We start from the raw sequence: 26,014 nt of genomic DNA on the forward strand, positions 1-26,014 counted from the left end.
TGCCTATCGGACAGTTTAGAAGAAATTGTCATACTGCGCGGAAAAGCAGATATTTGGCGAATGGGCTCTATGGGGAAAAAAAATCCGCTTTAGTTTAAGCCGTGAATCCCACATCTGATAGTGTTACTTGGTAATGCTAACATGAGATGACCAAATAATGACATCATACTATATAACAACCTCTTGGAGGGGCATTTTGAAGCCAATATATTGATGGGTATTCTGGCACTAAAGTTAATTCGTTTTTCCCATCTTTACCTTTCTAGTAATTTCAGTATACCTCCTTCTCCTGGGAGTCGGCTTTGTAAAGCAGCCATGCTTATGTACTACATAAATGTCCAGCGAAGCTTAGGGAAACAGAAGATTGAAGACTCCTATCACCATGCCAAGGTAGGCAGGCTTATGACAATGGAGCCTTTCTGTGCCTTTTCTTACACGGAGGCTGCTTTCACACGGCCGTGAAATCGTGCGCGATTTGTGCGTTGCGAGACGCACAAATATGAACCCCATATTTTTCAGTGGGGTCACATACACATGAGCGGCATGTCCCATCTTTGTTTTCAATTTGGCCGGAAAACGCTTTACATGGCGTGTGATGTTCCCGCAAGTGTGCTGTGAGGTTTCTCATTAGAAACAATGGGGAAACGCTTAACGATATCTCGCTCGGCCGTGTGAAACGAGCCTTACCCGTATACTAACTCCTCTTTAGTAGGATATTTTTGTGGTATACTTCATGCATTGTGAAATTAAGGTACAGTATATGGGATGAAGGCTTCTATTCCCCTTCTCTTTTAACCAAGACTGTACAGGATCTTAACTATAAGGTGGTGGTCCCATATAGGTTACAGGTATTTGCTCTTGTTCCAAGAGTAAGCACCAATGACAGATGCCTCATGCAAGAATCTGCTAATTCGGTGATACACATTGTATGTTAAGTGAGTTGGACAGGATCAGAAAACGTTGGCTACCTTCTTCCAGAAACAGTGCCACACTTGTCACACAGGTTGTATGTGATATTGCAACTCCGTCCCATACACTTCAATGCAGCTGAACTGCAATACCACCACACAACCTGTGGACAGGCGTGGTGCTAGGAGTTCCCTGGAATGGAACCGGATTGTGATGTCATAGCATAGATTTGTAATGTCACGGTTCCCTACCAAACTGAAGACTTCTTGTGACATCACAGTAGCTAGTTGCACACTTGCATTTCGACTGTGAATTTTTCAGCGAGGGCAGCAGCGCACATTGTGTCAGTTCCACTGCTGCACAGAAGTACTGATGTTTCGTGCTTTATAATAGCACCATCTAGGGGAGAATTCTTGAATTACAAGAGAAAACCGAAAAAAACATTCATAGTTTACTAGAAAAAGTTAAAGTTGTTGGTGAAGCACATTTTAGGTGATTCATTTCTTTCTATGCAGAATGATTGCAGTGTTACCACACTTTGCATTTTTTTCTACATGAGGGTAAAAACCATACCTGGCCCTGGTTCATGCTGCCCGTGGCTCGGACAGCACAAACTTGGTGACAGAATCCCTTTGATAATAAATGCTGCTTTATATATATTTCTAACAGTAATCTGGATAACCGCTGTGCCTACACTAGAGCTAACAATGCAGGCACAGCACAGACGGGGGCGCCATGTCCAGCTGGGCTGTTAGCTTAAGACGGATTTCTCTAGCAACGACTTCTAACTGAATAGGGGTTTTCTAGGTAAAATGTTAAGAATATGCTGATTAAAGACCTCGTGAAAATGATTATAATCGCCTATTCTGTCCTTTTTAAAAAATTTTTTTTTTAGTTTTTTAATGCGGTTATACTTTTTAACTACCAGAAAGTTTTTGTATATTATTTATGACCTTCAGAACACTTTTTGGTTACCAGAGCTGGAGCAGTTATCCTTTGGATAGATGGGAAATCCTCATTCCGACAGACTGTGGGGCAGACTTATTTCTATTGTCTAATAGTGCAGACTTAAAGTGGCTCTACTGAATGATAAATCTGTTGAGTCTTTGGACGGTCCTGTAACTTTATACCACCCATTACTTGGTTTACTCTAAAAATTGCGCCCTCTTTTGGTGCATGAAATTACCTTTAGGCCACTCCCTCTTTTCTACAAACGACTCCCCCTTTGTCACACAACGAAGAAAGTGTCTAAAACACATATTAAATGTGGCGCAGAGTACATAGCACAGTTCTTTTTGGTGCATTTTGCACCAAAAAACTATTGTAATTTCATAGTAAATCTGCCCTGTTGTGTCCAAAAAGTCATATTTGGGTTTCAGATGATTGTCGTCAGAATCAAACCAGACAGACACATCAAACTGGTCTCAAATGAAAAACCTCTCCGAGTTTTCCATCCCAAGGTTGGTGGGAAATGCAAAATTTGAATCTAAATCGCGTGTGATGAGAGTACGATTGGGTATATAAAAATGAGCACACACGAAAATAATATTCAACTTTGGGCTAGACCATTGAAAGACCTAGGAAGCCTATTGGAAGGAGTACCAGCACGGGAATACCCTCCAGGCATCACTCATCATGCCGGTCCAGGATGGGCCGGTCCTAACGGCTAGGTACCCGGTTGTTGCCATTGGCAGTTCCCCGCAGCACAGCCACGTACTACGGGCGCCCAGGATACGTCTTGTCCTATGAACAAGATGGTCAACGGCCTGTTGGCTTCCTCCAACCTGCTGAGACCGGCGGTAGCTTCCAGGTGGAAAGAGTACTATTCATAGGAACTCGGCAAACACATCGCGCCTCCTCTCTGCCTTGCAGCCTGCGAGCCTTTGTGATTCAGCCGCGTACGTTCGGACGGGGATAGCCTACAGCCATGATACCCTGCTGCCCCCTGATGGGCGCAGAACAACCCACGTTTCCCCTATATTGTGAATGGGCAGATGCGGGACATAAGGTGATCCCTAATTCGAACCACTCGCTAATTTACCTACTCGAGCATTCACCATGGATCGCATAAGGAGGTTAACACGTCCAACGGAGTTAAGTTGGACGGATCCAGGAGCACGCTGTGATCCTACCGCGCTCGGCCTGCATTATTGCTTGCAGGAAACCATGTGACATTCTATACTTGTACTGTTGGCAACACCTGGGGATCCTCCCTTTCCACTACTGAGGTTACCTAAAAAGGGACCAGCGAGATGTCCGTACCGGTGTGCGTACAGTATTGCCAACGTCTTGTGTCTAGTGGGTTCATGCGGTGGCACAGATATGTCGGTACAGAACCAACCCTAGGTAACCAATCTGTCAGTCCCTGGGACACAAGTCCTTCTCGATCTATAGCTAACCAGGTCGCTAACAACATGGATGGGCCGTAGGGATACGCAGCATTAGAGCAATGCGGCCTGGGCTCCTTGGGTCTCCCACATTCGGTATCGGTCAGCTGTAAAGACGACTCCTACAGATACTTGAAAGGTAACCAAGAACAGGGAACCTTGCGTCGCAAGCTTCTTCGACCAGAAGCGGTTAGGGTCCACAAGGGATCACTCCCTCGCAGAGGGACTGGGAACGTGATATTGATATCCTGAAGTTATATGGAAGCTGACTCACAACTAGGTCGGATGTTGGAAGGCACGCAACTCCCCGAAGTGTCAACGCAGATGACTCCGCAGTCTTGTTTTGGATGCTGATTTTGTACCAAGGGTCGTCGCCAGGGGACGGTTATTGTCGACCTGTCGAATATCCTCCCGCTATAGTTGGTATGGGCATCTACTTCAGTGAAGTATCCGGTGGGCACCCTTCTCGGTAGTGCCTCAGCCAAGGGGCGCTCCGGTGGCAAGTGAGCACGGTCTGACTACACATGAGTACCTCTCTCAAGTAGCATTCTTCATCGCGAGGGCACGCTGATGGTAGTCTTGGCAATCCGAGGGGACTTCTTGCACTGACTCGGCCTCACGGCAGTACACTGTGACAGTGATAGGCAGTTATATTCTCAGGCCATGTTACGGCTCACAGTACTTTGACAACGGGGACCTGGTTGAAAGCTCCTTATCAGGAGTTTTTTCTCCAAAAGATGGTTGTGGTCATCACTTATTTTCTTTACGCTCCGTTCGGAGCATGCTGGATAACTAGTCATCCATTAAGGTTAGTTGCAGTTAAGGAATGGATTTGCTTCCTTACTCATGCGACTTCTTATATTTCCCGCCCCCATGGGTACTGCTCTAGAACGTCCCAAGGTCAGAGCTGTGTTCCCCAATGATGACAGACGAGAAAACTAGATTTTGTAAGAACTTACCGTAAAATCTTTCTCGTCTTGTTCATTGTGGGACACAGCACCCACCCATCTGGTAACAGGTCTGTAACATATAATCCTGAGTGGGAGGATTCTCGGTGCTGTCGCACACGGGTTGGAATGAGTTACAGTTTGTGAGTATAGTTGTTGTACTATGTATTGTTGTTGTGTCCTACTGCTTGCATAAAAACTGAGCTAGCACGATGCTTGCAGTGGTGTATAGCTAGTGGGAGGAGTTAACACTTTTATGCTTAGTGTCGCCTCCTAGTGGCAGAAGCTATACCCAAGGTCAGAGCTGTGTCCTCCAATGAACAAGACGAGAAAGAGATTTTACGGTAAGGTCTTACAAAATCTAGTTATTTTGTGGGGGCCCTGGTTGGATTGGAAGCGGTAATCTTCCTTGGATGGCCTCCTCCCCCCCCCCCCCCCCCCTTTGATTCCTGTGTCCGGGGGATTCCCCTGAGGAACCCGCTTACACACTGTCCACAGGTCACACTGGGCATGTATAATCTACGATGGAGTAGCCCACAATCACATGACCCTGTCTCGATTCCCTAAAAAGGTGGATTTTGTGTCTGTGACTGCTGTTTTTCCTGCCTTAGTTCTTTTGTTGGCTCTTTTGGGGTAGGCCCTACGCCCCTTACAAAGTTGTGAGTTATGGGTTCTAAACCAAAGTTCGGGGGGATGGGAGGGTTTTTGTTGGGGTTGGTAAGCGTGAGCTGATTTTTGTTTGCTCTATTATTTGTTCTTGGCGCGATTCTTTTTTGGATGTTGTGCTGGGAGTCTGTGGGAATAATGTTCAGCTCTGCAGTAATGACTAGTACGTATCTCAAGCTGGTCTCTTGGAATGTCAGGGGCCTGAACTCTAAATTTAAAAGAGCGTTGGTTTTTAATTTTCTCAAAACTCACTCCCCTCATATAATATTGCTCCAGGAGACGCACCTCCAGGGCTCAAAGACATTGGCGCTCAAGCGGGCGGCTATAGGTTTTGCGTCCACGTGACTTATTCTAACTGTGCTCAAGGGGTCAGTGTTTTGGTGGCTAAGGCGGCCCAGTTTGCTTTCCGGCAAATACATATTGACCCTGGGGGGCGCTTCCTGATACTCCAGGGCATCTTCCTTGGCCGCCTCCTCACGATGGTTACTGTTTATTTATCACCGCCTGCTAATATTGAGATTTTTCACGAGGTGATGGCACGGGTGGTTCTCTTCTAGTCAACCTCAATAGTAATTACGGGGGATTTTAAACTGATCTTAGATTCGGTGCAGGACCGTCTCACCCTGGCTGCCTCAGTACCAATTCGGTTGCCTAGGTGGGCCAATTCCTATCTATTACAGGAAATATGGCGTGTGGGGCATCCACATGACACTGCCTACTCGTGCCACACCCCGACGTATAATGCCTTCTCCCGTACTGACCTGTGTTTTGTCCCCCCATGGCACGTGATCTATCCTACCTGCCCAGAGGCATATCAGATCATACCCCGCTCCAATTGGTCCTTGACCTTGCAGTTGATGGTTGTCGCCTTATGTGGAGACTGAGTCAGCTGTGGCTGGAGCAAAGAGAAGTACATGAATATGTAGAGCAGGAGGCTGGGATGTACTGAGGGGTCAATGAGGGGACGGCCTCGGAGCTGGTGGTATGAGTCGCATTTAAGGCTTTTACCAGGGGAACATAGAAGCTCCCTGCGGGCCAGTCGATTGGACCTGGAACGCCGCCTTGACTCAGCAGAGGCTAGACACATAGCAGATCCTTCCCTGGAAACTACCTTAACTCTTAATGGCCTGCGTCGGGAATATAAACTACCGTATATACCGGCGTATAAGGCGACGGGGCGTATAAGACGACCCCCCAACTCTCACCTTATACGCCGGTAATACAGTGGAGAAAAAAAAAATCATTGCTCACCTCCCCCGGCGTTCTGTCGCGCTCCGGCAGGATGTCGCTCGCTCCTCGTCCCCGACGCAGCATTGCTTTCTGAATGCGGGGCTTGAAATCCCCGCCTCCAGAAAGCTAATACACACGCCGTCAGCCAGTTACAGTCATTCAATGACATCATTGAATGGCTGTGATTGGCTAAAACACACGTGGCTTCAGCCAATCACACTATTCAATGACATCATTGAATGGGTGTGATTGCTAACACACGTGCGCCTTCAGCCAATCACAGCCATTCAATGCTGTCATTGAATGGCTGTAACTGGCTGACGGCGTGTGTATTAGCTTTCTGGAGGCGGGGATTTCAAGCCCCGCATTCAGAAAGCAATGCTGCGCCGGGGACGAGGAGCGAGCGACATCCTGCCGGAGCGCGACAGAACGCCGGGGGAGGTGAGTAATGATTTTTTTTTTTGTATTATCGGCGCATAAGACGACCCCCGACTGCAGAGCAGATTTTTCGGGGTTCAAAAGTCGTCTTATACGCCGGTATATACGGTACTGCTTATTGAGTATACAAAAAAGAAACTTCTTTATTCCCGTCACCAGATTTTCGATCAGGCAGACAAGAATGGCCACTTACTGGCCTATTTGGCCAGAGAAGATCAGTCACTACCACCAATTACAGCAGTGCGGGATAACACGGGTTCCCTAATAAATGACCCTAAACTGGTTAACCAAGTGTTCGCCCAATTTTATGGAGACGTATATACCTACAAATTAAGCTGCTCTGATGCGCAACTTCTAGCTTATCTCAACGACGTTCCCTTCGTTGAGCCGGGATAGTGCAGCCTATCTGGACAGAGCCCTGAGTGTAGAGGAAATAATGGAAGCAATTAAGTCGCTCCCCAACAAGAAGTTACCAGGCGTGGATGAAAGTCGCGCCAGGGGGTTGGGGAAAAGGGGGTGGTATAGGGGGTTTTGTTCACTTTCTTTTTTTCCTCTCCTTTTTGTTTTTGTTTTTTTATTTATTACATCTAATCCATTTTAAGTTTGTTTTCTCTGTGATTCTGTTGATTAGCAACAGCTGATAAAGATAAAATATAAAGTTCTAGCCAAGCATTATGTGTCAAAAAGAAATGCAGGTATATATATATAGGTAATAGTTATTCTGTTTCGGTATCTATGCAATGTACCACTTCTTTGAACTTGGCACCTGCGCTGCCCGCTGCCTGTGCTTGTTTGTTAATAATTTTTTAGCTAAATAAAAATTCCTTTAAAAAAAAAAAAGAAAAAGTAGCTCCACGTATAAGAAAGTGACTTCCCTATAAGTCAAAAAGGTCAGTAGGTGGCGCTGTGTAATAGCTCTACAATTAATGTGTGGTGCACTTTTGCCAGAGCTCGAGTGGGCGATCCATTTATCTTTGCAGAAGGCACTATGACATCACACAATTACCTCAACCTGTTAGAACTGTTTGTAGTACCTCAATTTGATGAGAATGTGCCCTTTCAGCAAGATAGCACTGCTCTGCACTATGCAGGATTGTTACAGAATTTCTTGAGGAGACCGTTCCATGGCTTTGGATTGTTAAGGGGCGAATGGACCCCTGCACTCGATTAACCAATCACAGCCATTCATTGAATGGCATTATTGAATCGCTGTGATTGGTTAATCGAGCGCCGGCTTTCATTGGCTGACGCAGCGCTCAATTAACCAATCAGAGCATTAGCTTGCTGAAAGCGGGGTATTCAATTCCCAGCTACCAGGAAGAACTGCTTTGTCGGCATGCAGGAGAACACGGAAGCCTGCAGCAGCACCACAGCCCAGCACGAGGGATCCGAATGACGGTTACTAGGTGAGTTTTCAAAAAAATTTTTACATGTAGCGTTGCTAGGGCACCTCTCAAAGATCAGGGTAGGGCTTATTATCGGGGAAATACGGTATGTACTGTGTTGCATATAATTATGTTTAATTTTTTGAAACCCCACTTTGACTTTTTGGACACAAACTTAGAGGCGTCTTTTATTTGACACCTGTTTCCTGTGATGGTCGTATTGCTACAGTTATTTGAAACCTCACGTCGACTTTTGGGACACACTTAGTTTCAGTTCCTCGCCATGTTGTTACTTGTCAGTAAATGGAAATATTTTTATTAAAGGGGTTGTATCATAATAGACTTGTTATCACTTATCCATAGGATAGATAAGTCTGATCAATGGAGGTCTTGCTGCCATGATTCCCATTGATGCTTAGTACAGGGGTTCCGTGCTCCCCTCTTCTCATTTTAGCCCCCAGTGTGAGGAGGAGATTGAATGAAGCGGCAGTTGTATATGCACTGTACTGTTCCATTAATTTTCAATGGGACTGCCATAGATGAATGGAGTAGCGTCAGGCATGTGTGAGCACCGCTCCATGTCACTATAGGAGGGTGCAGTTAGTCCGTAGCGATAAGAAGAGGGGGACATGGGACTCCTCTTTCTCAAAAGCTGGGGGGGGGGGGGGGCTGGACAGTGAAACCTCCACCAATCAGACTTTTATCACCTATCTTATGGATAGGCAATAAGTCTATTGTGGCACAACCCCTCTAAGTTCCAGAAGCTGAAAATCCATCCAGATCATATCCAGCTGAAAAAGATGCGTGACTTGAAGCAGTGTATCATGATTCAAGGGCTACTCAGGTCTTCCTCCCCTATTTTGACTAAAAAGGGGAGAAAGACCTCTAGGTTGGATTTCAGAAAGGCAGATTTTAATGAAGTCAGAAAGAGGAGAGGAAGAATCCAATGGCTGGATGTTCTTAAAGACAGAAATGTCCAAGAAGGTTGGGAAATATTGTGAAATTAGATTCTCAAAGCACAATTGTTAACAATCCCTAAAAGAAGGAAGAATGGGAAGCATTTAAAGAGACCAGGATGGATGAACACAGAACTTGCACACATGTTACAAAGGAGGAAAAATATGTTTATCAAATGGAAAGAGAGGGGAAATATCTAAAGAATAATATAATGCGGTCTGCAGAAACTGTAGGGCAAGTGTCAGAAAAGCTAAAGCTAATAATGAATTGAGGCTTGCAACAGAGGCCAAAAGCAATAAAAAAAGGATTGGGGGGGGGGGGTATATGTCAAAACCAACTTTTAAATTCTTATTTTGTATTTGTTTTCTCTCAGAAAGTAGATGGAACATCAACTGATCTTACCTGTGCTTTTTGGGGGAATAAAAGAATGCAGGCTATCTGTAAGCAGAGAGATGGTGAGGGAACACTTGGCTAACTTAAATGAATTCAAGTCTCAAGGTCCAGATTAATTACATCCTAGGATACTAAAGGAAGCAGCGTAGGTAATTGCTGAACCACTCGCCATAATCTTTGAAAATTCCTAGAGAACAGGAGAAGTCCCAGAAGATTGGAAAAGGGCAAATGTTCTCCCTATCTTCAAAAAAAGGAGGAAGGTGGATCCAGGAAACTATAGGCCTGTGAGCCTGACTTCTATCTTTGAACAAATTATTAAACAGCATGTATGCAAGTACTTGGGTGAGAATGGAGTAATTAACCAGAGCCAGCATGGGTTTGTAATAAACAAGTCATGTGAGACAAATCTAATTTTCTTCTATGACAGAATTACCAACTGGGTTGATCAGCGAAATGCAGTGGATATAGTATATCTTGACTTTACTAAAGCATTTGACAAAGTATCTCATACTATACTTATTGAAAAAATGATCAAGTATTGATTGATAAGGCAACTGTTAGGTAGATTCACAGCTGGCTGAGTGATCGTACTCAGAGTGCTCATAAATGGCTGCACATCCAAGTGGAAGAATGTATCAAGTGGGGACCACAAGGCTCTGTCCTAGGCCCAGTGTTGTTCAACATTTTTATAAATGATCTGAAGGAGGGAATTGATGGGAAACTGATCACATTTGCTGACAACACAAAGCTAGGAGGGATAGCTAACACTAGGGAAAAGAGAGTATTCAAAAAGATCTAGAAAAGCTTGCACAGTGAGCAGCGACTAACAGAATGGTATTTAACAAGGAGAAATGCAAAGTCCTACATCTGGGCAAGAAAAATGAAAAAAGCGCATACAGAATGGGAGGAATTGGGCTAAGCAGCAGCACATGTCAAAAAGACTTGGGTATACTAATAGATCATAGACTGAACATGAGTGAACAATGTGATGCAGCAGCCAAAAAGGCAAACACAATTCTGGGATGTATTAAGTGAAGCACAGAGTCTAGATCACATGAGGTAATTATCCCCTCTACTCTTCCTTAGTCGGACCTCATCTGGAATACTGGGTCCAGTTCTGGGCACCCCACTTTAAAAAAGACATAAACAAACTGGAGCAAGTTCAGAGAAGAGTTACCAGGATGGTGATCGGTCTGCAAATCATGTCCTATGAGGAACGGTTAAAGGATTTGGGAATGTTTAGCTTGTAGAAGAGAAGGCTGAGAGGAGACTTAACATCTGTCTATAAATATCTGAAGGGCTGTCACAGTGCAGAGGGATCAGCCCTATTCTCATTTGCACAAGGAAAGACTAGAAGCAATGGAATGAAACTGAAAGGGAGGAGACACAGATTAGATATTAGACAGTGAGGGGGATCAATGAATGGAACAGGTTACCACGGATGGTGGAGTTATCCTTTAATGGAAGTGTTCAAACAGGCTGGACAAATATCTGTCTGGGATGACTTAGTGAATCCTCCACTGAGCAGGGGGTTGGACACGATGACCCTGGAGGTCCCCTGCAACTCTACGATTCTATGATTCTAGCGACTACACATTTTTTCATGCCTGCCCCCCACAAATGATTGCCTGTCACACTCTGGAGGTCTCCTCTGTGTATTGTAGCCAGATCCCTGCAGTGCAGCCCCCTGTCTGATGCTTTTCAAGCACCATCTTGAAGCAGAGATTTTTTACTTTCACGTCTATCCCATGATACATCAGCACAGCATTAGCTACTTTTATACCATTCTGCCTGCTGTGGAGATGGTTTAATTATCATTACCTTCTGTATTCACTTATATAGGCTATAGACCATGAGTATACAGTCAGGAGGATGAGCACCTCTTATACCTGTGTGACAGGAGCTGTGTGATCATTATCACTAACCGTGATAGGAGTGTCTGTGCCCGCCACCCCCTAGGCAGTTTCTGTGGTAGAGATCATGTAACGGCATCATATAACCTGAGCATTTGACTAGAAAATGAATCCATAACACCAAGGAGATCTGAGCTGGTCAGAATTGAAATCACATAACCATCTGAGGAGAAGGTGGCCAGGGTTTTCAGACATAAATAACTAACCGAGGTAACACTAGCCCACTTTTATATATATATATATATATATATATATATATATATATATATATATATATATATATATATATATATATATATATATATACTGGGGAAAAGCTACATAATGAATTGAAAAAAAATCACTGGCAATGTCCTTTTAAGATGTACTTACAGAAGTTAGAAGTAGTTTTATATGTACAAAAATCTATAGAATAACCAGAATCTTCCCTTTCTGCGTGGCAGCATTCCTCCGACCAGTACCAACGTGTCAAGGCCCTGCTGTACGCTCAGCTGAATGCACACGGCCACGGCATATGGCCCCAGAAGCTGTGTGTGGATAAATTCAGAGCTTCAACATGGCATGGATCGGATGGAGACTCTTGGGTCCGCTTTCAGTGGGAGCTGCATTGATCATTGCCAGTAATCGGTCTGGTCTTTTGGCATTGTTTTTTTTTTTCCTCCATAGCCACAACAGAGAGCCTGTCAAAATTGGCGTCGTTGGTGCAGATTTTATTGTGGTTCTGAAGCAGATTTCATCCCTCTTTGCAAATCAACATTCAATTTGTTTTTCTCTCCCGTTTAGAATTCTGTTCTGTGAATAAACAGTGATAGTTACCCAGCTTGTGTGTGGTATATGGTCAGTAATACAGCTCTCTCGTGAACTGCTGACATCTGCTTACTTATGGCATGATACAACCCAAGGGTTCTAAGGGAACTAAAGGCCCATTTAGACACTGTTATCGTTCAAAATTCGCTCAAAAGTCATCTTTTGGGCGATAACTGTTGCATCTGAACGCGCTGCCATAGTGCACTTTTGGTACACTATTCGTTTATTGCTGATTTTTAGCAAGTTAAAAGTCAGCATTGCATGCTGAGTTCTCAGCAGGATACTGCTGATAGCATTCTTTCAGCTGGTATCCCGCCGGACTTCTCAGTGGGATACCAGCTGAAAGCTCCAAGAACAAAGCAGCTTTTTGCATATACAAAGCAGCCGCTGTTCTCAGAGCTGTCAGCAGCGTCCCACTCCGCCTTCATTTAACTATTAAGTAGCTAATTAGCTATATAAGAGTTTATGCAAAGATGTTCTCTCAAAACTGTCACTCAAACTGTCATTTGAGCGATCATCTTTCAGTGTAAATGGGGCTTAAGTAACATGATAGACCACTATTTCTTATATTTAGGGACACTATTGAGTCTGGGTTTGTACCACTGGATTGGCACATTGCCAGTGTGCTTCCTATATACAAAAAGGAGTCTAAAAGAGAGCCTGGTAACTACAGGCCGGTAAGTCTCACTTCAATAATTGGAAAAATAGTCGAGGGGTTTCTGAGAGGCCATGCTAGAATACCTCAAGGAAAACAGAATAACACCTCACCAGCACGGGTTCATGAGGGGGAGATCATGTCAGACCAATTTGATCAGTTTCTACAATGAAGTAAGTTCTAAGCTGGACCTGGGAGAGTTTATTGATCTTGTATATCTGGATTTTTCTAAATCATTTGATACCGTACCGCATAATAGGTTAATATATATAGAATGAGATAGCTCAGTCTGGGCGAAACCGTATGCAGTAGGGTAAAGAACTGGCTCGGAGATAGAAAGCAGAAGGTGGTAATAAATAGTTAATACTCTGATAGGGCCACTGTTGCTAGTAGGGGCCACAGGGCTCAGTTTTAGGCCCCATTCTGTTCAATATATTTATCAATGACCTGATAGAGGGACCGCACAGAAAAATATTGATATTTGAAGACGATACGAAACTATACAAGATAATTCATGCGAAGGAGGACAATATGCGCCTACAAACAAACCTAGATAAGTTGGGGGCTTGGGTAGAAAAATGGCAAATGAAGTTCAATATTGATAAATGTACGGTTCTGCACATGGGCAGGAGAAACGGATGTCACCAATATACACTAAATGGGGTACTGCTAGGGAAACGCAAGATGGAAAAAGACCTGGAGGTACTAGTTGACTATAGACTTAACTGGCGCAACCAATGGCAGTCAGCTGTTGCAAAAGCAAATAAAGTCTTGGGGTGCATTAAAAGAGGTATAGGGGCGAGGGATGAGAACATTATTCTTCCATTATGTAAGGCACTTGTCAGGCCTCACATGGAATACTGTGTACAGTTCTGGACACTGGTGCTCAGGAAGGACATTGCAGTGCTTGAGGGGGTTCAAAGAAGGGCAACTAAATTATTAAACGGAATGAGAGGACTCGAATACCTAGAGAGGCATCAAAATTGGGATTATTCATCCTGGAAAAAATGTTTAAGGGGCGCCCAGAAAAACCATGTATAAATACATTAGGGTGATCTCTCCCATGATCTGTTTATACCCAAGACTGCGATGGTAACAAGAGGGCATTCTCTACGTCTAGAAGAAAGCCGGTTTCATCACCAACACAGGAGGGGGTTCTTGACTGCAAGAGCAGTGAGACTGGAACTCTGCCTGAGGACGTGGTGATGGCAAAATTGATAGAGGAGTTTAAAAGGGGACTAAATGTTGGATCACATACATCAAGTAGAACAAGAACTGAGCATTCTGGAGAAAGAAGTCACATGGTCCCTATAACAACTACCAAACAGGAAAGCTCCGGGTATTGATCACATACCAGCCAAATTGCTCAAACCAGTGTCGGTCAACTAACTGACCTATGTCAAAAGATCTGGAGCTCCAAATCGTGGCCCAAAGACTGGACAAGATCTGTCTTTGTCACACTTCCAAAAAAAGGTGATACTCAAGAATGTTCCAATTCTCGCCCTATCACCCTCATGCCTCACGCAAGCAAAATTATTTTAAAGATCATACAAAAACGCATTGCAACACTTGTTGAACGGAAACTGACAGACTTCAAACTGGCTTCCGCAAAGGACGTGGCACCAGAGACCAACTTGCGAAGCTGCGCTGGATCATGGAGAAGACCCGAGAGTATCAAAAGGACATGTTTCATAGACTACAGCAAGGCATTTGATTGTGTCAAACATGATAAGCTTTAGAAGTGTCTGAAACAAATGAGCATCCCAGAACATAATGAACAGCTTATAAGGTTGCTTTACAACAACAAAGAAGCATGGAAATGCGGATTGGTTCGGAATTGAGAAAGGCGTACGGCAAGGCTGCATTCTATCACCATTCCTTTTCAATCTGTATGCAGAAACGATCATGAGACAATGCAATTTGGGCGATTTAGAAATGGGAGTCAAAATCGTGGCAGAAATGTCGACAACCTTCAATATGCAGATGACACCACCCTGCTTGCAGAAAGTGAAAGGGACCTGGAATACCTTTTCCAACAAGTGCAAAAGGAAAGCGAACGCATGGGACTATACCTCCAACAGCAAGAAAACCAAGCAACGGTATAGTGAACATAAAAATTAACAATGAAGAAGTAGAGTCGGTCCAAGATTTTATCTTCCTTGGATCCAAAATCACTGGTCACATGACCCAAGAGAAGCTCAGTCTAATGCAAGAGAATGGCTTTGAGCTACTGTACAAGTCACAGCCCTTTATGAAATGTATAGCACTGCGCCTGCTATGTAGTGAAGTGATTGAGGATAACTTAATGATCGTTGGTCTCTCATCCCTAGAATGGGGGTCCTGCATGAGTGGCGCATTCTATTTATTCGAAAGAGAGTGCTGAAAATGGCCTTGCTCAGCTACCGCATTGAAATGAATGGAATGGCAGCATGCATGAGCAACCACTGCCCTTTTCATACAGAAACCTTCCGGCTCGGTGGTTGGTCACAGCGGTTGGACTTCGACTGATCAGAAACCTGTCTCCTATTAGATAGATAGGGGATAACGTTCTATTTTGGCACAACCCTTCTAATACATAATCTGCTGTGATTGCTTTGTCAGCTTACAACAAACCCTACTGTAATCAAGTACAGCAAACAGAAATCACTGACCAGGATTGGTTGCCTTAAATATACATTTAATTGGTCTGAATTTTACAAAAGATAACAAAGCTATAAACAGTATTAGGAATATAGAAACAGTCTATTAGTTAAATAAACACTTTGGATAGGAAACAAGTCCAGGATTAGTTCCTGAATAAATAAAAGTCCATCCATGAGGTTTCTTCGGAATAGTCATGGAAGGGTCTTGCGTCATCGGTAGCCTCATCGTGTCCTCCTTGTAGCAACCTTCCATTTTACTGCCTCCCAGTACAACCACAGCTGCACTGGGGTCACCATAGAGTCCAGCAGATAGAGGAGAAATCAGAACCCTTTGGTTCTAAAGCCTTTGGCAACAAATTGATATTTTCTGCAGTCCTTTTTAGCAGCAGTGCAGATAATAAATATAAAAATATATACATCTATGTAAAAATTTACAAAGGAATCAATAGTTCAATAAATAATGCCTTATATAAGCAAAGAATGTAAAAGGTAGTTTTCTTCTTCCACTGAAGTATAGGGATGATGGTCAGTCTTGTGTCTGAAGTGGGTTAGACCTAAGGTAGGAGAACACACGTTAGTATACAACAACACCTATAGCAAGTAATGGTAGACATAAGTCTAAAGTCCCATCTAAATGGGACGACAGTCGTCTAAATGAATGCACGAGCGCTGACGTCGTTGGCGCTCGTACAGAGTGTTTAGACTGGCATACTTCACCACTGAATCGCAAGCTTCTCGCTCAGCGCTTCACGGGGGGTTGATCCCGCTCAATACAATGTGGGTACTAGCTGTTACAGCCAACATCCTGCCCGCAAGAACTCCGATCAGCACCGCTGCTGATCACAACTGTTAACCCTTTAAATAACGCCGTCAAATTTGGCAGCGCCATTTAAATGCCTTTTATTATGTTCATGAGATGCAATAGGATTGCAGGATGCAGGATTTTTTAGCGTTGCAGGACTTGCGCGAGAGGATCGGAACTTAACGGACATGGCATTTTTGTCTCGCATCAGCGAGTAAATCATACGGTCACGAGCACGATATCGGGTTGAGTTGCATGACTGGATATCGCGCTCACCCCTGTGTAGGTAGCCTAAGATTGGTCTCTCACAGGCGTTAGCAAAACACCACATTTGAAATTGTGGCATTTTACCGTGATTTCGAGCGGCATTTTCAAATGCATTTGACAGCATTTTAACGCACCCCATCATTGAGACGAGTGATGAGGTGCATAAAAAGTGCTAAAATGCATGAAAATAGAACAGACAGCGCTTGAAAATAGTGGCGCTAGAAATACCACATTTGAACGCTAGTGTGCAAGGCCCTACTAAAATCAATAGAAGTGTTTTACAGCATTTAGTGCGGCGCTTCAAATGCTGCACTAAACCCTGTAAAAAGCAGGCTGTGTTAAAGCAGTCTAAGGCCTCCCTCACATAGGCGTTGCTGAAAGCGCCTCGATTTCAGAGACAGCTGGGGAGCAGACAGAAGTGGTTTATAACCGCTTCTGCCTTCTCTTTTCCAGCCAACATGCTGTTTCCTCTATTGGACCCAGTGATTGCATACAATCTGAGCTGCTGTGCCTTAGCAGACTCCCATAGTGGCACCATGAGGGGCTGGTTTCACCTATAACTTGAGAGTTCCTATGAATATCCCAGTTATAGTGAAAACTGTGAAATAAATAACATTGGGATTGTCCCCCAGAGGTCTTTTATGACATCAAGGGGGGACATAATGTTAAAAAATATATACAAAAATACAATAACATAAAAAACACCACTCACACCAACCTAAACAGTCACCATAGCCGTCCTGTAATCTGAGAATATACAAATTTGTATCAAAAGGCCAGAAACAAACAAAATGGGGAACCCCTTCCTGTACATTACTTTAGCCTTAGTGTGGTAATTCTAAAAATAAAGAACTCTAAATTAAACCTTCTGTACACATTACTCCTAATAAAACAAAAAAGAAAAACATTTCAGTGAAAAATTGTATTCTAAAACAGCCCTATAAGTCAAGAAAAAAAGACGCAGCAAAAAAATAAATCAATCTTGGTAGCCCAAATAAACTAGGACCATAAGACCACTACATGCATAAAATCGCTTAAAAGTGTCTGGTCATATAGGAGATTGAGTAAGAGCTGGGGCACTTTGCACAGGAAAGTCACTTTCATACTCCCTTTAATCTCTGTTTTCCCTCCTTGCCAGAAGCCAGAGCTCATTGCGTACAGCAGACTGCTTAACGTATGCACATGCTCCTGATGACGCGACGAGGCCTCTTCAATATGAGTGTAGGCCTAAGTTACCTGTTGTATGCAGTGACTGTGGGTGGACAGCAAGGGAATGTGGAGGAGGGTGAATATGAATGTGACATATCCAGAGTCACCACCCCACCCCCTTATGAGCCCAGAAATTTAGTTTATGGAGCTGGCAGTCTCTTTAAGGGTACATTCACACGTCACTGATTTGCTGTGTATTTTCGTGCAGATTACAGCAGATTTCACCCTTCAATTTGAATTCGGTCTGTGATAAAATCCACAGCAAATCAGTGACATGTGAACATAGCATTGGGATATACCATCAAAGTTTGATTAGTGGGGTATGGCAGCTATTACCCCATACTGATTGGTCTTCCACTTTGTTATCCATTGGCTCCATTTGGCTTTTTCCTGAGGCCATATGATCAGCCAATTATAGTCTGTAGTTGACCATACCATTCAGCCTTCAGAAAAGCCGAGCAGGGCTGACAAGAGACAAAGTGGCAGACCTCTTCCTTAGTGCTGCTGCTTGTCCATTCTAGTGATCAGTGGGGTTATATCCCTTTAAATGGGTTGTTCTATCATGTTAGCACCTCTCCACATTCCCTAATAGGGCATATGAGGGTCAAAGAGGGGGGCTCTAACAGCATATTGCACAAACTTAGAATTACCATGTAGTACCATGTGTTTACTTTCGCCGTGTATGAAATTCATACAAGCCAAGAGCTGCTGGCTGGACGTTCAGCAGTGGTACCACAAATAATCAAGATTAAGCTGTCTTAAAAAATGTATTTTCCTTATTACATTACTTTATCTTTAGGAGGTTCTTTGCTTTTGGTCCCTTTGCTGGGAATGAATACTTATGTAATATTTAGGGTACATTCGCATGTAGCGAAATTAGTATGTATTTTCCACAGAGAAAAAATCTGCATCAATTTTTTGGCCAAAAGTCAAAATCCGGTGCGGGTTTTGGCATGAATTTTGGTGCAGCTGAATTCAGCCTTTCAATTGAAAGAGTGAAATCTGCAGATCCGCATCAAAATAGTGCAGATTGTGGCGTCGTTTTTGGTCTGAATCCACATCAGTATCCGCAGCACTAAATATATTGTGGATTTTGATGTGGATTGGCACCAAAATCCATAACTTGTGAACATACCCTGAAAGTGAACCTACGAAGACTGTGTGAGCTGTGTAACAGAAACTACATTACTATTGACAGCTGTATTGCTAAACTCTCAAGACATGAAATGCATAAATCTTGTAAAAAGTAAAATGTATTTATAATTCGCCAATAAGTGTGAAATGAACGATTATTACCTCAGTGGCAAACACACACTGCTCGGAGGATCCTGGGAGGAGGTATATTGGATGATAAGGAGCATCTTGGTGCTGCCCTTTGGCATTGCAGTGTCTGACATCGGACTTTGCACTGTAAGAAAAACAATTGTTACAGAAGGCTATATATACGGAACATTAGAAATACATGTTACTACTTACCCATAATACCACTATAATAAACCTTATTTTTCCAGTGTATAGCATTGCTCATGGGACTGAGCCAGTTAGTGATGGAAGTTACTCACCGGCGTCCATCTCTCTCTTCTTCCATGTCTGATGCCGGGAGCAGTTTCTGCTTGCTCCGGGATTTTTCCCTAAGACAGTCCTGATTAGGCATCTTGAAATGAGGAGGTGAGATAAGAAAAGGCTCCTTCTCTTTTAAGTTGTTCTTGTGCTCCAAGTCATTGTTGACCATACCTTTCTGATTGATTAGTCCCTTCTTGATACCTCTCATGAGGAGCACCAGTCCACATGCCAACAAACACAGTGTGATGAAACCCAGGCAAACAGTCAGGGCCAGGCTGGATGGCGGATCGGCAGAGTAAGAAGATGAAGTTGGTTCTTGCACTCTGAATTCACAACTGGAGCCCATGAACCCAGAGGGACATTGGCAGACATGGCCACTGAAATGGGTGTAACAAGTGCCTCCATTAAGGCAGGGTCTGGAGCTGCAAGCATCTACTCGTTGGGTACAGTCTTTTCCACCATAACCAAGAGTACAGGAACAAGTGTAATTGTTTAGCCCATCTACACAAGTCCCTCCGTTGGCACAGGGGTTGCTGGCACAGTCATCAATGTTTACTTCACACCGAGATCCTGAAAAGCCCAGACGACATTTGCACACTGCGTTGCGCCCAACGTCCAAGCAATGCCCACCTAAGCAGGTAATGAAGAAAGTTATAAAATGCAATATTGAAGAAGACATCCATGGATATTAGAAGACTAAATGATCGGTTTACATAGTAGTAGTATCAAGTAAAGACTCACCATTCAAACATGGGTTGTTTGTACAACGATCAATTTTCTTCTCACAGTTTGATCCATGGTAATTAACAGGGCAACGGCAGATGTAGCCACCTACAATACTTTTCTCTACGCAGGTGCCACCATTGAAGCAAGGACCATCAGCACACGTCATGGCACTTATATCACAATTCTTGCCATAGAAGCCTCGAGGGCAAACACATTTGTAGTCATTCTCCAGGTCCTAAAAAGGGCAGTACCAATGGAATCGGAGGGGGAATAATGAAGGGCAGATGAGCATTTAGAGAGAGGTTTAGTTGGCAAAATAAGCAAAAAATGGAAGGTTAGAGAAAGTTGGAAATAGTGGAAACCAAAAGACAGAACAAGTAAAGAGAAAATGATGGAATATGAGTGAAAGTTTGGGGAAATGGAAAGAGTTTGAAGGAAGAAGAAAATGTACAAGGACACAGGAAAAAAGGAATCGTTAATAAGGATGTAAATAAAGATGTCCACAAACATGTACATAACGCGGCGAGTCATAAAACCTAGTGCAATGAAAAATTGGAAGAGTTGACATTAATAGTAAGCATACAGGGCAACGTTTTCAAATATGTTAATGAAACACAAAGTGATAGACATTATTATAGTGAAATGAAGCTGTAATGTAGTTGGTCTTTAGAGGTGAAGCCATTGGTTTTATTTCCCATTTTTAGTCAGATTTTCCAGTGGAGTTGGAGGCGTTTTCTGCAGTCATTGGAAAATAAAAAATTCTGCAAGTTTCTAATGCAAGAGAATCCTTGAAAAAAAAGCCCATTTAAAACATAGCCTTTAGAACTTGTCGAAGAATAAAAGATAAAAATAACATAAATCAGCCTTAAAAAACAGGAGGCAGATAGAAGATTAGGGTCCAGGAATTGAAGGTAGGAGGTACATTACCTGGTGCCCTCCTCTATGTTCCTACTGCCGTGGATATGTCTTTTTCTGGGGCCCTTTGGCAGTCGTCTAACGTGGCCACACTGTGCATGAGTATTCTGCGCTGTTCTAATTGGCCAGCATTCTAATGCCTTTGATAATGTTCACCTGTAACTGCGGTCCCTGATGGCTGTCCATACCAAAACAATATTACAATGTCCCTTGCAGGGCTACTACCACCCGGAAAAGTTCAACCCTGGCATCTAAGTTCTATAATACCCTAATGGTTACTCACATGAACCTCATGGACAGTGCAGGGTTGTTTTTGTAGAGAAAGCTGTTGAGGACCTAAGCACAAATGAAGATCTATCATTATTGGAAAGCACGTCATTTGGGTCATATGAACATGCTTTCATTGGATTGAAGCAAGCTGAATGATGTTGCTGTAAAATTGTGCAACTATTGGCCACCGTAGATGAGCAGGGCTTTGGCCGTGTGTGGCATTGAACCATTTGTCCCTACCCTTAAATATGAAATTAGGACTATACAGCATCTTCACCTGGACTGGTTGTTTACAAATCTCAGATTAGGTTAAGCTGAAGGCGGCCAATTTTTGTTTTTGTTTTTCATCTTTGCTTTTAAAAAAATGTGTTGTTTTTTCCATCAACCGTGTTACAAGAGCTTATTTTCTATGGAACCAAGTTGTATTTTCCTGTAATACCATTCAACGTACCATATAATATATTGAAAAAGTTTCTATGTGGAGTGAAATAGAAAAAATGTGGTTGCACTATTTTTCGAGGATTTTGTTTTTACAGCATTCACAGACAGTCACAGTAAAAGCTATATGTACAGTGGGGCTTGAAATTCTGTGAATTCTTCAGAATTTTCCACATTTCTGCCTATATGTGATTTAAAACTACCTCAGATTTTCACACAAGGTCTAAAAGTCTATCAAGAGAGCGAAATCAAACAAATGAGTCAAAAATATTAGATTTGGTTACTTATTGAGGAAAATTATCCAATATCACATGCCTGTGAACCTGAGTTTTCAGTATCTGCTGTGACACCTTTATGTAGCAATAATTGCATCTAAATGTTTTCGGTAATTGTTGGATTTAGTCCTGCACATTAGCTTATAAGGAATTTTAGCCAATATCGAACTACAAAACAGCTTCAACTCAACCTAGTTGGTGGGTTTCCTCCCATGAACTGCTCACTTTAGCTCCCTCCACAACATTTCTACAGAATTAAGGTCAGAACTTTTGACTTGGCCATTCCAAAACTTTAACTTTTTTACTATCACCCATTGTTTTGTAGAACAACTTGTGTTCTTTGGGTCGTTGTCTTTCTGCATGACCTACGTTCCCTCGAGATTCAGCTCACGGACTGATGTCCTGACCTTTTCTTTAAGAATTTGCTGGTATAATTCAGGATTCATTTTTCCATCAATTTGCCAGCTGTCTTGGCCCAGATGCAACAAAACAGGCCCAAATCATACTACCACCACCATGTTTCACAGATTGTATGAGGTTTTTATGTTGCAATGCAGTGTTTTTCTTTCTCCAAACATAAAGCTTCTCTTTTAAGCCAAAAAGCTCCATTTTGGTCTCATCCATCCACAAAATATTGTCCAATTAGCTTTCTGTGATCCTTAGCAATGCTCTTTTAGGAGAGCAACATCTTTTCCCTTGCAGTCCTACTATGCATGCAATTGTTGTTCATTGTCTTCTTGTCAAATTATTTGCCAATTCTAAAACTTCACATACTTTTGCCAATCACAGACATAAATAATGACCAAATCTAATATTTTCAATTCATTTGTTTTGATTTAGTTCTCTATTGACTTTTAGGACTTGTGTGAAAATCTGATGTGGTTTTAGGTCAAATATAAGCAGAACCTGTTAAGGACCAAGCGCCATAAATATATGGCTTTAATCCTGACCCATAGTAAAAAAATACGGCACGGGTTTAGATCTTCTGCTCCTAAAATCCAACAGGAGCAGGTCGGGTACTCTGCTGCCAGAGACAGCTGAGGACCCAGAGGAGAAGACTGAAGCTGTTTATAACTGCTTCTCCTTTCTCTTTTGCAGGCTGCTCAGCGCTCAATGAGCACTATGTAGAGAATAGAAGAAGCAGCAGTGCTAGTTCCCTTATTGGACCCAGCGATCACGTGATAACCGGCTAACCCCAGCATGGCAGAGCTGCAGGGTCTCAGTGGACCCCTGGCCAGCTTCGTAACACTAGGGGGATGGTTTCACCTGCAACTGGGGCTCCTATGAATGCGACAATTACCTTGGAAAACTGTAATAAGAAAAAAGACATTGTCATTGTTCCCCAGAGGTCTTAATGATGTCATGGGAGACACGGATGTTAAAGGGAACCTGTCACCTCCCAACAGCACCATAAACGAAGAAGGTGACAAGGAGTCAAAGGATTCATTTTTTTCTCCCACAATTCTCCAGTTTTTTCTGTTGAAGTCTGAAAATCTCATTATTTTCAAACCGCCACTTAGCACATACACTATCCCATAAACTTCTATGGGAGAGCATTCATACGGCGGTCTGAAAAGAGTCAGACTTTCAGATTGTGCGCGGACTTCACCAGCGGACACCACAGGAAGGAGGGAGCGAATGCGAATAAAAAATACACGTCACCTCCTCGAATAGCACCGTAACTTATTTTTTGGTGCAGTTCAGAGGTGACATGTTCCCTTAAAAAAAAAAAATGACAGAATAAAATACAATTACATTAAAAAAATTAGATAACTCTATTCATGCCAATCTAAACTGAGGTCATGTCTTTCCTATGATCCATTTATTATTCCATCAATCGGACTATGTGAGGGCTTGTTTTCTGTTGATACAATTTTAAGGCACATACAACTTTTTAATTTAATTTTCTGCATATTTATGGAAAGACGGGGTTGGCTAAAAAAATGCATGTTCACATTTTTCTTTCTTCAGGGTGGATTTGCCGTCTGGAATAAAAGTTACAATATTTTTTAAAGATTTTACTTTTTGAATGCAGTCATGCCAATTATGTTTAGTTTTTATAGATCTGTATTTTGTTTTTACGTGAAAAATTCAACTTTTCATTTTTTTTTGGGGGGGGGGGTTATTATTTAAAGAAAACTTTAAACTTTTTTTTAGTCCCTATAGAAGACTTTAACTTTTGATTCTCTGATTGCTTGTACAATATATTGCGATTCTTCAGTACATTTAACGTCAGCCTGAAATCTGTGGCACGCCTGGGAGCCTCCAGGCGAACCTTTTTGGTGCAAATCTGTAGCAGATTTGACCACTTAAATTGAAAAAATAAAATCTGTGGATTTAGACCTAATTTGGCATCTCATGGTACAGATTTCCTGCAGATTTTTTTCTGCTGCAGAGAATTTGCAGCAAATCCACCAAATGTGAACTTAGCAGAAAACTGACAGCAGAAAAAGATCATACAATCCATCAAGCCTGCCCTTATATTACTTCTATTTAGGATAGATACATGATTATCCCAGGCAGTGTGCAGAGGAGTGAGAAGGGAAGGGGAGACCAGCTGCAGCTGAGAAGTTTTATGATTCTCCAGTATATCGCCCTGTCCCACGGAAGGGGTGACATGAATCTTTGTTCGTTATGCTCTCTGATTGATGGAGGTGATAAGAGCATATTTGCTCTCCGATTGTCAAATGGGGTTTTTCCAAGAAAAGCAGTGAAATTATAAAAACTTGCTCATCCAATCACTCTGCTACACTGTTTAACCCCGCAGATGCTGCAGTCATTGCTGACCGTGGTATCTAAATGTTTTTTACAGAAAAAAATAGTACTTTTTTTCTCCTTACACAAGGCTTTAAGTATTGAAAAAATATAAAGGACAAGAAAGGATACATGTAATTGGTAAAGTCACATCCATAACCACCCTTACTATAAGATATTACATTATTTTTCAAGCATGGAAAATTAAAACAAAAGCTGTTTTCTGATCATTTCGCTTCTCCTAAAAACGAATAAAAAATAATTTAAAAATTATATATACTTCAAAACCGTACCAATAAAAACTACAAGTTGTCCCACAAAAAACAGACCTAATACAGCGCTGTCGACTGACCAATAAAAATGCTCTGGTCCAGGAATGTAGCACCACACAAAAAATATTTTTGTAAGAAAAATGTTTATATTGCGCAAAAGTGGTAAAACCTCCATAAATTTGCTGGAGTCATAATAACTCATAGAATAAGGGTAAAATAATGCGCTACACTGTGGATGCCATAAAAAGTCAAATGCAAAAAACAATGTTGAAATTGCTTTTTTCCATTGCCCTCAGCAAAATAAATAAATTACTAAAAGTTATTTAATACGTTACATGTACCAAAAACTGGTTCCTATAAAAGCTAGAACTCGTCCCACAAAATACAAGGGGTCAGACAGCTGCATTGACGAAAAAATATAAAAGTTATGACACTGGAACACAAAAGGGGAAATGATTTACTGACTCTTAAACCCTTAATGACGTCTACGATTTTGGCCATAAGGACGATTTTTGGGGTATTTTTATTTCCACTTTTCAGAAGCTATAACTTTTTTATTTCTCCATCCACATGGCCGTACGAGGACTTGTTTTTTGCGTGACGAACTGTAGTTTTTATTGGTACCATTTTTGGGTACATATAATGTATTGTAAAACTTCTATTCATTTTTTTAAAGTGGGGAGAGAAAACACCAATTCGGCCATTTTCCTACTGTGTTAATAAGACAGCATAAATGACATAATACATTTTTCTGCGAGCCGGTACGATTACAATACCAAAATTATTATTCTTTTAGGTTTTATCACTTTTGCACAGTAAAACCCCCTTTTTTTAATGTTTCTTTTCTACATTGTTGCATTTAAAGTCCCATAACTTTTTTATTTTTCCATGGACCGTGCTCTTGTGAGGACTTGTTTTTTGCGTGATGAGCTCTAATTTTTATTGGTTTCTTTTTGGGGTACATGCAGCTTTTTTAATCACTTATATTGCACTTTTTTTTTCTTTTAAAGCAAACTAAAATTAGCATTTTGCCTGTTTTTTAGATTTGTTTTTGCTGTGCACGATAAACAGGGTGCTAAATTTATTGTACAGGTCGTTCCGGATAAATGATACCAAGTATGTGGGATTTTTTATTTTCTTTTATACAATTGGGGAAAGTGCACGAAAAAGTCGTTTTTTGTTTTTTATTAGTTT

At 42.2% G+C, this 26,014-nt stretch overlaps 1 protein-coding gene across 1 annotated transcript in view; it reads right to left on the bottom strand.

Moving 5' to 3' along the window:
• Positions 1–15,357: 15,357 nt before the first annotated feature.
• Positions 15,358–26,014, bottom strand: part of LOC136579845 (delta-like protein C) — an 87,950-nt gene continuing 77,293 nt past the window's right edge. Inside the window, exons 6-9 of the mRNA XM_066579900.1 lie at positions 19,912–20,131; positions 19,170–19,800; positions 18,904–19,015; positions 15,358–15,883 (exon numbers count right to left, since the gene is read on the bottom strand). Of these exons, the coding sequence (XP_066435997.1) occupies positions 15,878–15,883; positions 18,904–19,015; positions 19,170–19,800; positions 19,912–20,131 (969 nt within the window). The 3' untranslated portion in view covers positions 15,358–15,877. The remainder of the gene's footprint in view (positions 15,884–18,903; positions 19,016–19,169; positions 19,801–19,911; positions 20,132–26,014) is intronic.

Source organism: Eleutherodactylus coqui, chromosome 10, assembly GCF_035609145.1.
Source record: "Eleutherodactylus coqui strain aEleCoq1 chromosome 10, aEleCoq1.hap1, whole genome shotgun sequence".
Lineage (NCBI taxonomy): Eukaryota > Metazoa > Chordata > Amphibia > Anura > Eleutherodactylidae > Eleutherodactylus > Eleutherodactylus coqui.